Source organism: Camponotus vicinus, unplaced genomic scaffold (assembly GCF_025532165.1).
Source record: "Camponotus vicinus isolate PSW18456_S1 unplaced genomic scaffold, iyCamVici1.0 SCAF_6, whole genome shotgun sequence".
Classification (NCBI taxonomy): Eukaryota; Metazoa; Arthropoda; class Insecta; order Hymenoptera; family Formicidae; genus Camponotus; species Camponotus vicinus.
Genome location: NW_028141978.1, coordinates 1788677 through 1801018, shown reverse-complemented (window position 1 = coordinate 1801018; position 12342 = coordinate 1788677). Strand labels below are relative to the sequence as shown.

The window sequence follows — 12342 nt, the reverse complement described above, 5'->3', positions numbered from 1 at the left end:
AGTGTCTACTTTTTCATAATAAAATTCTAAGAAAAATTTTAAGTATTCATTCGTTTGACGACTTATAATGAAACAGTAAGAAATGTTTGATTCAAATTATACAGAAGTTACATTACAAGAAGTTATATTGATTATTCATTTCATAAATGTAGTATTAGTAAATTACAAGGCACCTTGAAATTTTATAATTGAAAAGCAAGTTGAAAATTTGTCCGCTAGATGGATAATTTTATTCTATAACAATAATTTAATAATTAAGCAAGTTTACTTAAAAATCTCATATTAGCATGTAAATATTTTGGACAGTCGCTGTCAAATAATAAATCTAATAATCTTAGAACGAACTTAAGTTAAAAATATTAATATATTGCTTCAAATTCTTCTCGATAGCGATCATCTTCAGTACAAGTATTATATAAAGCAAGAAGGTCGAGTATATGTTTGGATAGTCTGATACTGCTCTGGAAACTATTAACATTGAGCTATTCATTTAGTTTATAAGTTAGTTAGTAAGTTTGTTAGCGAATAATGTTAGAATATACTTCGTACGTGATTTATTGTCACATTCAAATTTTATTTGTTAAAGTATGTACACTTTTATAGATAAAATTGAAAGAAGAATTCTAAACATTTATTTATTAACGTATATCCCAATGCGCAAATGAATCTGCAATGTATGTGATTCTGAATCATAGAAGAAGTAATGTTGACTATCTATTTTGCAAAACTTAATAAAGTCCTACAAGACATCTCAAGAAATTTTTAAAAGAAGAAATTATTAGAATAATAGATAGAAGCAATTTTTATTTTGATCACGAGGTGAATATATTTTATTCTATTCTGTAATTTTATTTTATTCAAAGATAACTTATAATAATTACACATATAATACATATTTGATAAGTACTTTTTGTCCATCCATGTTTCTTTCGTTGATATTTATTTTATCTTCATTATAAATTTTTTCTCTTTCATAAAGAGTAAATTGTAAATAGAAAAATGTATTGCGTAATTACGATAATAATGAGTATGATGTCTTAGTTTTATCTCAAGAGATGTTTAAACGACGTAAGAATAAATAAACGCTCATATGTAAACAAACCTTCGTTTTGTTTGATTAAATAATCGATCGTGACCCGTTAAATCAACGCGAAGAAAATCTCGATAATCGTTATTACCGTTAGCGAAAATTACTCTGCCGAATCTTTACACTCGTCTACTGCCGGTCACGGCCGGTCAGTGTAACGATGACTACCTCGTGACAAACCGCTGATCGATGACGAAACGATTTATCGAATCTTGTCTACTTATATCACGTGATTTCGTTCTGTGCTGTTCCGTGAGTTTTGTTATTAATTCTTTTAATTACACTTAAAAATTTCAATCTATCTATTCGAGAATTTGTTCTTCAATATATATGATATAAATTTATAAAACTGGATTATTAACTTCGTTTTGTAATTTTGTAAGTAAAATTATTTTACTTGTCGCAGATGGGGTACATATGATACGAAGAAATGCTAACGATCTGACATATAAAGGATATGTCAGACTATCGGCTTCCTTTTCTTGTCGGATGCTTGAATTGGTTAATTCTCTGCACCAGTTCGACAATCATGGATCAGAACACAACGGAGATCGATATTGCGCCCAGAATCTTGTCGCGACCTAAGAGGTACTTGATTTTTCCGCAGGGTAGTAATTTTCAGGTAAATTTATTTAAATAATGCCTCAAACAGAATGTCTTTAATATTAATATGTTTTATAAATTCCAGAATTTTTTCCACTCTCATAATTTATAGAACCTTCATGTGTATAAAACTTTTGCAAAATAATATTAATGTTAAAACACTCATAAAATTTCCTAAAATCCAGATCTGATATCTGAGAAGGTATTTTTCTACCTACAGTTTAGGACAATTGTTAAAAAGAGTGAGCAATATTATTTTAAATGAAATTATATTACGCGCATAGAAAGGAATCAAGCTACCGTATAAATTTGGCCAAGTATTTCGCAAACGTTTTGTATACTTTCCATAGCGTGATTTTATTGCCTCTTTCTTCCTCTAAAATTTTGGTACACGGATAAAGTAGAAAAGTAAAGTGCCTCGCCGCTCTCTCGTGCTTCTTGCAGTCTGCGAAATTTACATGGAAAACTAAATTTGCGCGTGAATGTTCCGTGTATTTTCCAGTTAGTGTATTGTCTGACTATCGGAGCGTACGGTCGAGACGGTGATTTGGTGGTGGGACTGACAGCTGCCTTAGCCTGGGAACTTCCGAGTAAGGTCGACTCAAAGATATCGAATTTGCTTCACCGTAGAAGCCGTAGCGTCGTATATCCGAAAATGGAGGCTTTTCTGCAATCGTGAGTGTCGTGTTATTTCGCATTTTCCAACCGGTTTTGCCAATCTTTCAATATGCATTCGGTCTGACGAAAAGTAACGTGGCCAAGAATACTGTCCGAAACGGTTTGAGACATCAAAAATCCTCTCGGGTCGCCGCGTTTCATACAGAAACCCGGAAGTTGATACGCGCGTTGTCTATAGCTATGATTAGATCTAAAAAATTTAAAGTGTCGATTTAACACAATAAATTTATCGTTATTAAACGCGACTTTAATTTATTTACTCTATAACAATTTATTAAAAAAGTATGTAAAATGTAATTCGGACAATATTATACGCGGTTCGCATGGTGCGTGCTATAGCTACGCGAAGACGCAATTATTTTTAGCTGTAATTAGAAACGGAATCATTTCAAGCATAATTGTTTTCGCGCGGGAGAAGCCGAGCTGTCGTCAAAGTTTACGCCGAGGAACGTTTTCAAATTAAACTTTATCGGCAGCATTGGCCTCGACGGTAGATCCTGCGTGATGAGAGCACTCTGCGAAGCGGGCCAACGAGATCCTTCTCAAGTAGGTACAGGCTCCTTCATTCAAGAACTTCTTCATGCAATTTTCACGTAAGTGTAATTGTATTTTAATAAATAAAAAATATTTTTATATAATATATAAATTTCTTTTTATATGATACAATTATATCACACTTGTATTCTCTTTTCGCGAAATATTTTTCTTAGAGCTCTAATTAACGCATTAATTAACGGAACGAATGCAATTTGGCAGACACTTTATCCTCACTGAGAATTATGTAGAGAAGATTATTACACAACAACAATTCTGTTCCGCAGATTACCTATGGACGGCAGATTCGAGCGATCGGAAGACCACACTTATGATCACGCATACGAAACGAACGGAAACTGCGAGATGCTGTATCCCGCGTGTCAATACTCCATTTATGACATGGACTTTTGACCGATTTCGTTCCGGAAACCATGCCACAAACTGCGGTCGACATGACGATCACACGTCTGATGGTGACCGACTTGTCGCTGAGACCTTGGCGAAGTTTTTCTGGTGGCTGAACGATTTTTTCGGCCTGGCATCTGCCCTGGCTTCGTGTGTGCTATTCCGCGACGAATATCGGTCTTCGATTACTGATAAAACGTGTCGACCTATCGCACGATTGTTTTTATTGTCAAACTTCAAACTTTTCGAATGCCGCCGAGACTGAAGATTAGTTTTGTCGTTTGTTTTTCTTTATTCACAGCGTGTTATTTCCGAGAGAGAAGATATATTTGCATTAAAATAGAGATGAGCTTACGCAACTCGTTAATCGAGTAAAATCTAATTAAGTAGTGTAAAATATTCATACATTATTATATTTTAGTTTAACATACTAATTAAGTTAATATCGTTATCTTGCCACGAGCCGTCCTACATTGGTCACTATGTATTAATATAATACTAGTATATAATATATGTGCATATAAAGTTAATAAAAAAGTGATAATCCGCTTTTCTTAATTTCTAATAATATTTTATCGCGAATATTGTAATCGAATAAGCAAATATTTCGCGATTTATGCATAATTTTTAACAATAATAATGTAGCATTTCCGCAGTTATGTTTGTGTGTGTACGTGTGTATGTGTTGATGGGTCACAACGACAAACGATTATTTAACATCAACGACTATTCCGGGGTTAAATTCAGAAAGTTTCGCGGGAGGCTCTCGCGCTATGAATATTCTATATCGGTCATTACATTACTTCCGCAACGTGTAATTCATTTTGGCGCGAATAATTTCACGACGTTTTGCATTAATAAAACGGTCGCTCGGTTCTCGTCGATTTATGGTTCATTTCTGTAGAGTGCTCCGATGGAACGCTCTGAAATCCGCGGTTAGTTTCCCTTTTTTTTCTTTTTCTTCTTTAATAGAAAAATAAAATATGCCAAATACATCTCCGCATTGTTGTAACAAACGTCTAATGAATATTCAATCGTCGAAGCTGCTCGGCAAACATCCTCGCGTTTAAATATGTCAGTATTTATTTGTCACTCTCGCGACAGAAGAGTCAGTCGCAAATAATACCGTATTTATTTGATAATTTTTTATTGTAATTCACCCTCCTTTATTAACAATAAAATATTACTCGTGTGACTCGTAATGTATATTTTATCCAGTTGGAAAATCCTGGGATATAATTACTCGATGTTCGTTTGAAAGTAGCGCGTAAAAAATTATTGTTATCGTCATAAAAATTGCAAACTGAATATTTTCCGCTTCGATGTAAAATTTCGTCCTTTTGCTCGGCTAAATGATATTCCGGCATTATTATTATCACATTCATGCGCGTATTCCTCTTTTGTTGCGTCGCGTTAAATATAATTTTGCGATGCATGTAATATTCGGCTTAAATTAGATTACTGGCACGCGTTTGATTCGATAATATGTACTGCGCACTCGGTTTAGTCGTGTCCTGGTTATTTTAGCCGGAAATTTATCCCAATGATAATCAAATTATTGCAGGATCGTTTACCGCGAAACTAAAAAACGCAGGGGGATCGCTGATAATTTTGTATCCGTAATCATGTAATCCGTAATACACGTAATCTGCGTAACATGAAATAATTGTGCGAATAAATTGTACGCGAGGTTGTTCTGACGAGTTAACGACTTTCTGAAGTAATAAATTATCGTATTTGTAGAAAGCACCGTACGCTTTGATACTAATTTGAATCGGATTAATGTTTAATCGGCTCATGCTTTATTTTAATGTAATCGATAACCAATTAAAATGCTAATTTAATAATTGTTCTTGCAATGCTTGATCCTACTAATTATATTATCATATTATTGTATAAATAATAATAATAATAATATTTAGGCAAATTGTGATTCATAAATATTAAATATATGATTTTTTATTGACAAAATGCAATGACGTATGAAAGAAAAGTAAAGAAATTGAGATAAAATTACGAGTAAAGTATTAAATTTTTTTCGTGTTATACAAAAAAAGATACAAGAATATCAGAAATATTTATAGTACTTATATATAACTTGCAATTTTCAAGTTTAAAATCTTTTAGATCTTTCGTTTTATCATTTGCTTAAAATATTATACGGACTGCATACATTTTTACGGATGCTTTCAATATTTTTTTTAGACACATAACAAGAACATAAAGTCAAATTATTCCTCGCTCAACTCGTTAAGATAAACGTCCCGGAGTACCGTTGCTTTTCGACATACGCAAATGTAGTTAGCGTTTGCTCTCGACTATTCACTGTTCAGAACGCTGATACATTCGAGCGTATTCTATCAGTTAGGATTAGGACTTTGGCTACGTTCAATGGAACATGAAATTTGCCCATCGCGATGCTGATCAATCGTTTCCGACACCTAGTTCTGCTCGGTATTCTCGTCACCCCTCGCCTCGGAGAGCTGACAAACTCGACAACATTTCGAAACGATTCGCTTGTGAGGTCCGAGAGAGAAATTGGCATTAATTATCTGACATTCCCTCAAGGCAGCAACGTTCAGGTAAGATATAAACTTTCATTTTACATACATATATTACATATATTACAAGGAAAGGAGTATTCTCGCCGAAATGGTAATTACGGTCGCCTCTTTTCGCGTCAAGTCCGCGAATTTGCGATGTATAAACTTGGAAAATGTTAGGTGAGCGTAAACGCACCTGTTACACTCGCTTTAGAGATTCGGAGAGAGAAAGAGAGAAAGAGAGAGAGGGATAAAGAGAGTCCGTTATTAAAATGAAATCATAACTTCTCGTGTTTTTGTTTTGACGGAACGTGCCAGACAGGTCGATACGCGAGCCGGTATAAAGAGTTTCGCCTTGTGCAAAGTTGTGTACTATAGCGCAACATAAATTCTCGATATAATTTAGCTAGGAAAGTTTCATATGCTAAATGAAGCGGAACTTGCTTTATGCATAACGTTTTAAAAGACTCTAATAAGCGCAACAACCTCCGCAAGTAATAATAAACTATGTGAAGAGCGGAAATATTAATCTATAACGTAAATAACCAATAATTAATTTAAATACGTCACGTTCAATATATACTGAATTATAGGATAATAAAGTTCTTACTTAGAAAGTAAGTTAATTAATCAGTATCAGTAAAAAGTTAATCAATGATCAATTTCTCTGTCTCACGCATTTTTTAGATTAAACAAATTTTAAAGTATATATATTACTTTTATTTTTCACTTGATTCAATAAAAATTAATCTCCGTATTTATCTTCTCTTTTATTTTTTTCACTGTATTACGCAGCTCGTCTACTGCTTAACCACGAGCACGTACTCGAAGCCCCAAGGAGTGTTCGTCATCGGTGTCACCGCCGGGTTGGCGTGGGAACTACCCCATAGAAATATCTTGCCATACAGGAAGCCAGCCGAGGTTTATCATCGTCGAAGCAGAAGAGAGTTATATCGTAAAGTGGAGCTAATGTTAAAAACGTGAGTAAGGAAGGAAGACAAATGAGAGAGCTAAAAACCGTTTTCTTTCTCTCACTCTATACGTATAAATTACAATACGTATTATAAATACACGGCCGGACGAAATCATTAATTATAAATTAATAATAATGCAAATGTATCATATCAGCTTTACACAATAGAAAGATCAGGGTCGCTGTTACTGCCACGGGAAAATCAAATATCTCATGGTTGTATCGCATCTCGCGTTCTTCTCTAGTGATCAGATTTATTCTCTTCCTCGATGAAAAGTCCCTCGATGGAAAAATGGTAATTCTATTGAAGGATCGCGCGAAGGGTGACTTATCGGTGAGATTTTTGCCTCGGCAACTTGTCGAGCAAGAGTTCGCCGTCTTCCAATGCGAAGAAAAATAGACGCGAACTTATTATATCGAGGAAGAGCCGCCTTCCTTATCTGCGTTGAGAAAATATTTCCATTTATCGATGCGAGGAACATTTCTCGTTTAGGAGCGATCGGAGTCGCGCGCGAGGAATCATAAAGCTGGGAATTTAAGGCAAGATGATATTCACCTGGTATGCACCCCCCGCCGTATCTAACCCCCGACGTAATCGACGTTCCTTGTTCGACGGCTGCCCGCGTCACGCGTTCGCATGAAAACGCAAAGCTCCCGTAAAGCTCGACCGCGTACGCGCGCGTGACCGTAATAAGATTATCCGGGAAATCCGGATAACACTGGCCGTGGCGAAACACGCACGACGAAAGAATTTCACGGCCCGATGGTGCAGAGAAACGCTCTCGAAACGCTCGCTCGCGACTCTCGAGGGAACGACGATAATTTAAGTATAAGAAACGACGCATAATGCGTTCACGGATGGATTAAGGGAAGCTTCCTCAAGACCACCGTGAAGATTTTATATATTTTACGTGACAAAAAAAATGTCGGAATTAATAAATGGTTTCTCGCTTCGTTCGTTGAATTATTTTTTGATAAATTAACCCTTTCGTACCTCCGGTTTTCCCAAAAGAGATGTGTTTCATATGAAGACAGTTTTACAGGTTTTTTGGGGGTGCTGATTCCAAATTTACCGTCAAATTTTAAATTCAAAATGGCACATTCAAGATGGCGACTATGAAAAGCTTAAATATCAATATATTTAAAATATAAGCTTTGATTTTATTTTTTTAAATATATATTATGTTTTTTCCTGAATATACACACACATGTTCGACTCATAGCGTTGTTATATATTTTTTTTGCAAGCCGCGCATCTGCCGCGAGACTTGGATGCCCGTCGCACGCGTCGTCTTACTTTGATTACACATATAAATTATTATAATATTTATCATAATAAAGTTGTAATCACATTTAAATAAAACTTTAAGTTTATATATATATATATATATATATATATATATATATATATAATTAGCGCATAAATTTTATAATTTTTCGATTAATATGTGGTTAATCTTCATTCTCTAAAAGTTTGATTTTTTACAAAGTTTAGATAATTATATTATACTGTAAACATTACATTTTAAAGTGTGCGATTTTTTTACATATAACTTGAACCTTCTTCTTTAAAACAAGCCAAGATAGAGGTCGATAGGATTATTTGTTTAAAAGTTATGATTTTTTTCGTAGGTGGGACATATATGTCCCGGAGATACGAAAGGGTTAAGAATAATGCTTTAAAAAAAAAACCGATTATTTACACCGCGTGACGTTACATCCGTGAAACAACGTCGAAAGCCATGGACGATTGTTGGTATGCAGACGGTTCGTCAGATGGGAGCAGCTTGCTCTTTGGGGAATGACCCCCCGTGAAAGCAATTACAGAAAAGCATTAGAACCATTATGCTCGCGCTCCAAAGCGCAAAACAGCAGACCATTTTGCGCGAGAAGACGGGTATTTTAATGTAATCTCCGATTAAATCGGATTTTCGATATAATTGCAACGCGTTGCAGCGATGACGCTGCACAATATTGGATAAATCCCGGTGTAGAAAGTTCCGAAACTAATAACCAACGTTTCCGCGTCGCGAAACACGAAGAAATAACGCGACAAGCGCCGCGAGCTGCAGTTTTATTTCGCGAAATGCATACGCCGCGGAGAAATATATGGGACCGTCGCCGTTTGACGCAAGTTCAGTCACGGGAAAAAATTGCACGGCATTACTCGGACGAATGATGCCCGCGTACTTGCGATACTTTATTCCGAGCGTCGCGCTACATCGCTCCGCGATGCGGTTTCGTGGACGACCATCCAGCCAGCCAGCCAGCCAGCCATCCAGCCAGCCATCCAGTCAGCCAGCCATCCAGTCAGCCAGCCATTCAGTCAACCAGCCAACCAACCAGTCAGCTAACCGGCCACGGAATTGCACGGCTTATGTTAGAGAGCGCGCTCCGTCGTCTTAAGACGTCCTCGTCGAGTAATCCGCGGGAATAAAAACGACCGTTATTAATTTTGATTACCCGAGGGATCGTATTTCACTCACGTGCGGACGGGCGAAGATTATCGTTGACAAAATGGTACGCGAGTACGGAGGATCTAAGCGAAAAAAATTAAGCACATTGCCCTTGTCTTCCGCCTCGTCTACATCGATCTTGATGGGTTTGTGCCATTAAGATCACGGTTTTTCCATCAATATTTAAGCCGTTGATCAAGCTCGGGTCGCATTTCCGAATTCAACTATCTTAGGAAATGTTAATGGATTAAAAAAGTCACGAAAGGATTTATTACTCCGTCAAGTAACGGGACACTAAAACGAAGCTCCAGAGATTCCGGCTCGATCGCACTAACACCCACGTTGGGGTAAAATCCCGTTTCGGCGCGGATAAATCATCCCTTCCTCCGCGAACTGTCGGATCTTCGCAACTCTCTCTATCGAGACCTTTATACGTCCTACCGATCGTAGCCGTTTACTACCGCGTGTATACTAAAGTTTCGGTTAAGAGTCGAGCAGCGGGATTAATCCTGGGTAAGACGGTTACTCTAATTCTAATTGCACGGAGCCATAGCCTAATTGCCAGTGCTTGCTCAGCGAGGGAGGAGGCGGTGAGAGGGAGGCAGATGCGAAACGACGGCGCGGTTGTTTAGCATAGTGCGCGGAGGAGGGACGGAAGGGGGGATGGGAACGAGGGCTCATTGTAACCCCCGGGTTTACGGTGAAACGTTTCGTGCAGGGCAATATCAACGCGCCCCCCGGTATTATCGCGAACTTAATGAATAGACCGCCGACTCTCCGGGCGAAACCGACAACGATAACGAGGATGATAATGACAAACGACCATCGAATTACACCGCTCTTCGAATCTTTGACCTACCCCGTAATCTCACCCTGTGTTTCTCACTGCGAAGCCAGGTGAAGGACGGCAAGGCCTGCGTTCTCAAGGCGATCTGCAAAGCAGCCAGGCGTAAACGCGAAGACGTAGGGAAAGGAAGCTTCATCGAGGAGATCCTGCACGCTACGTTCACGTAAGGAAAACATCTCGTTTTAAAATTTATAATTAAAAATTAAATCTTTTATCTCGAAATGAAAAGAAAATCCCTCGGATATTAGTGTCACGCCAAAAGATGACGGGTTCAATGATTGCAGATTGCCTGGAGGACATTACGATGTCGATCCGATGACCGAATACGAGCGAACTTACTACTTGGGTGAGAATTGCGACGAGATGCACGCCAAGTGTCCAGATGTCTTCTAAAGTGCCGCAATCAGCGCGATCATCTCTTACATAATCACGAAACGAGCAGCTATCACGCAGAATTCTCTCTCTTCCATCTTTTCTTCGTTGTAATCAGATTAACGAAGTGCTTCAACTGTAACACCAAAGATTATCAGATTTAGATTAAGATTTTCAGGAAACTTGGAATTCACAGATACAGATAATAATGGATGATATTAATTGCTTTATCTTAAGTTTTGACGTTAATAAAAATATTGCATTTTTTTAATTAAAACAATCTCCTCTTGTACTGAATTTGCAAATGTATGTAAGTTTGAAAATATTAAATACTTGCTTCTTAACATAATTATAGAGCTAAAATCATTTACTATTTCATTTGAGAAGAATTAAATGGAATTAATTGTGCTAATATATATAAAAAATATATTATAATAAAAAAGAGTTATTATATTTATATACAATACATATCTTATATCTTGTGTCTACTTTATATACGTACATGGCTTCATATACATTCTAAAGTGCATTTTAAAAGTATCTGTCGTAAGTTTCGCGCAACATTCGTCGTGAATTAGTTTAGGTGTAAACCCATCTCTCTTTCCGTACAGCGTGCAAAGTAATACTCTTTGAGCTTAAAAGATCGTGTCGCTTTGAATAATTACTGTGCGGTGTTTTTGTAATCGTAGAAAAAAGGAGACAAAATATCATGGCATCAAAGCAAATAATAGTAACCATCAGTATGTGATGAGATCGACAACAATGTTGATAACAATGACGTTAGCAATTTAAATTATGCAGTAAACGTCGTTCTTGGAATTTCCTCGTAACTACGAAATTGCTCGGATTACAACAGAACTTTCAAAGACCCAATCTCTTGAGAGAAAGAGAGAGACGGGGCGACAGAGAGAGAGAGAGACCGAGAGAGAGTCTTTGAACAAAGTGCAAATTACACAGTGTACTGTGTACTTCGCATTAAAATCTATCTACTTTTTAATAATTGCGAATAATTTAACGCAGCTCTATAATTATTCTTAAAAAGATGATTCTCTCTTTCATCGATGCGAAAAATAATAAAACCTTATTCTTCTTAATTTGACGTAAATCTTCAAAAGGATTTTATAAATTAATTGGAAAGAAATCACTCGTTTGAAATGTCTCGGAAATCGGATGTCCTTTTAATAGCAGCTTCTTTAAATAATTTGAAGAGGAAGCGTTTTTCTTCTTCTGAGAAATTAATTATTGACTCCGCCAATATATCTTCATCATACGATCGAAAAACGCGTAAAGTTTTCGAATAAATTCCACCGCGATATCAGCTCCAATATTGCGAGAGAAATAGCTTCGGAGATTGCGTGATTTGCACGCGAATCAACAACGACTCCGCGCTAATTATATGTGATGTAAATTCGACTACCAGCTGATGTTATGGAGGGGAATTGTATTATGTTAGCTTACCGTCACTATACGTGGAAATAGAGCGTAATTTCACACACGCAACATGCAACACGCGACGCATTACTGATCTTAGAATACGTGTATATATCTGCAAAAGAGAGAGAGAGAGAGAGAGAGAGAGAGAGAGAGAGAGAGAAAGGGATATGCAGTATATTATTCCATCCACACGATCTATTATTGCAAGCTAAACAGATGAATCTGCGTCCGCTGGTTTCCTTAATAGCGACCAGAATGTTCGTGCAAAATGGACTTTGGGGTAACATTGCGTTACGTCGAGGAAATGGTCGACCCACATTGGATAAATGTGTCGCAACTATAGGGCATGTTTCGCAACAGATTTAATACATGTTCTAGGTATTTACCGTAATAAAGAAACAAAAGTA

The 12342-nt window shown here is 36.9% G+C and overlaps 3 protein-coding genes across 4 annotated transcripts in view; 2 read left to right on the top strand and 1 right to left on the bottom strand.

Moving 5' to 3' along the window:
• LOC145973901 (uncharacterized) overlaps positions 1 to 12342 on the bottom strand; it is a 163597-nt gene that overhangs the window by 100419 nt on the left and 50836 nt on the right. Inside the window, exon 2 of one of the 2 annotated variants that reach the window (XM_083103561.1) lies at positions 10469 to 10637. The exons of the other annotated variant lie outside the window; for it this stretch is intronic. The gene's annotated coding sequence lies outside the window, so the exon portion shown is untranslated. The remainder of the gene's footprint in view (positions 1 to 10468; positions 10638 to 12342) is intronic. 2 annotated transcript variants of the gene reach the window in all.
• LOC145973176 (uncharacterized) lies at positions 1277 to 3868 on the top strand. The gene is made up of 5 exons (XM_083102414.1): positions 1277 to 1339; positions 1542 to 1709; positions 2193 to 2365; positions 2845 to 2961; positions 3190 to 3868. Exons 1-5 carry the CDS (start codon positions 1277 to 1279, stop codon positions 3314 to 3316), a joined length of 648 nt encoding a protein of 215 aa, XP_082958540.1. The 3' UTR covers positions 3317 to 3868.
• Positions 5595 to 10850, top strand: LOC145973907 (uncharacterized). The gene is made up of 4 exons (XM_083103572.1): positions 5595 to 5892; positions 6649 to 6833; positions 10176 to 10292; positions 10414 to 10850. Exons 1-4 carry the CDS (start codon positions 5728 to 5730, stop codon positions 10520 to 10522), a joined length of 576 nt encoding a protein of 191 aa, XP_082959698.1. The 5' UTR covers positions 5595 to 5727; the 3' UTR covers positions 10523 to 10850.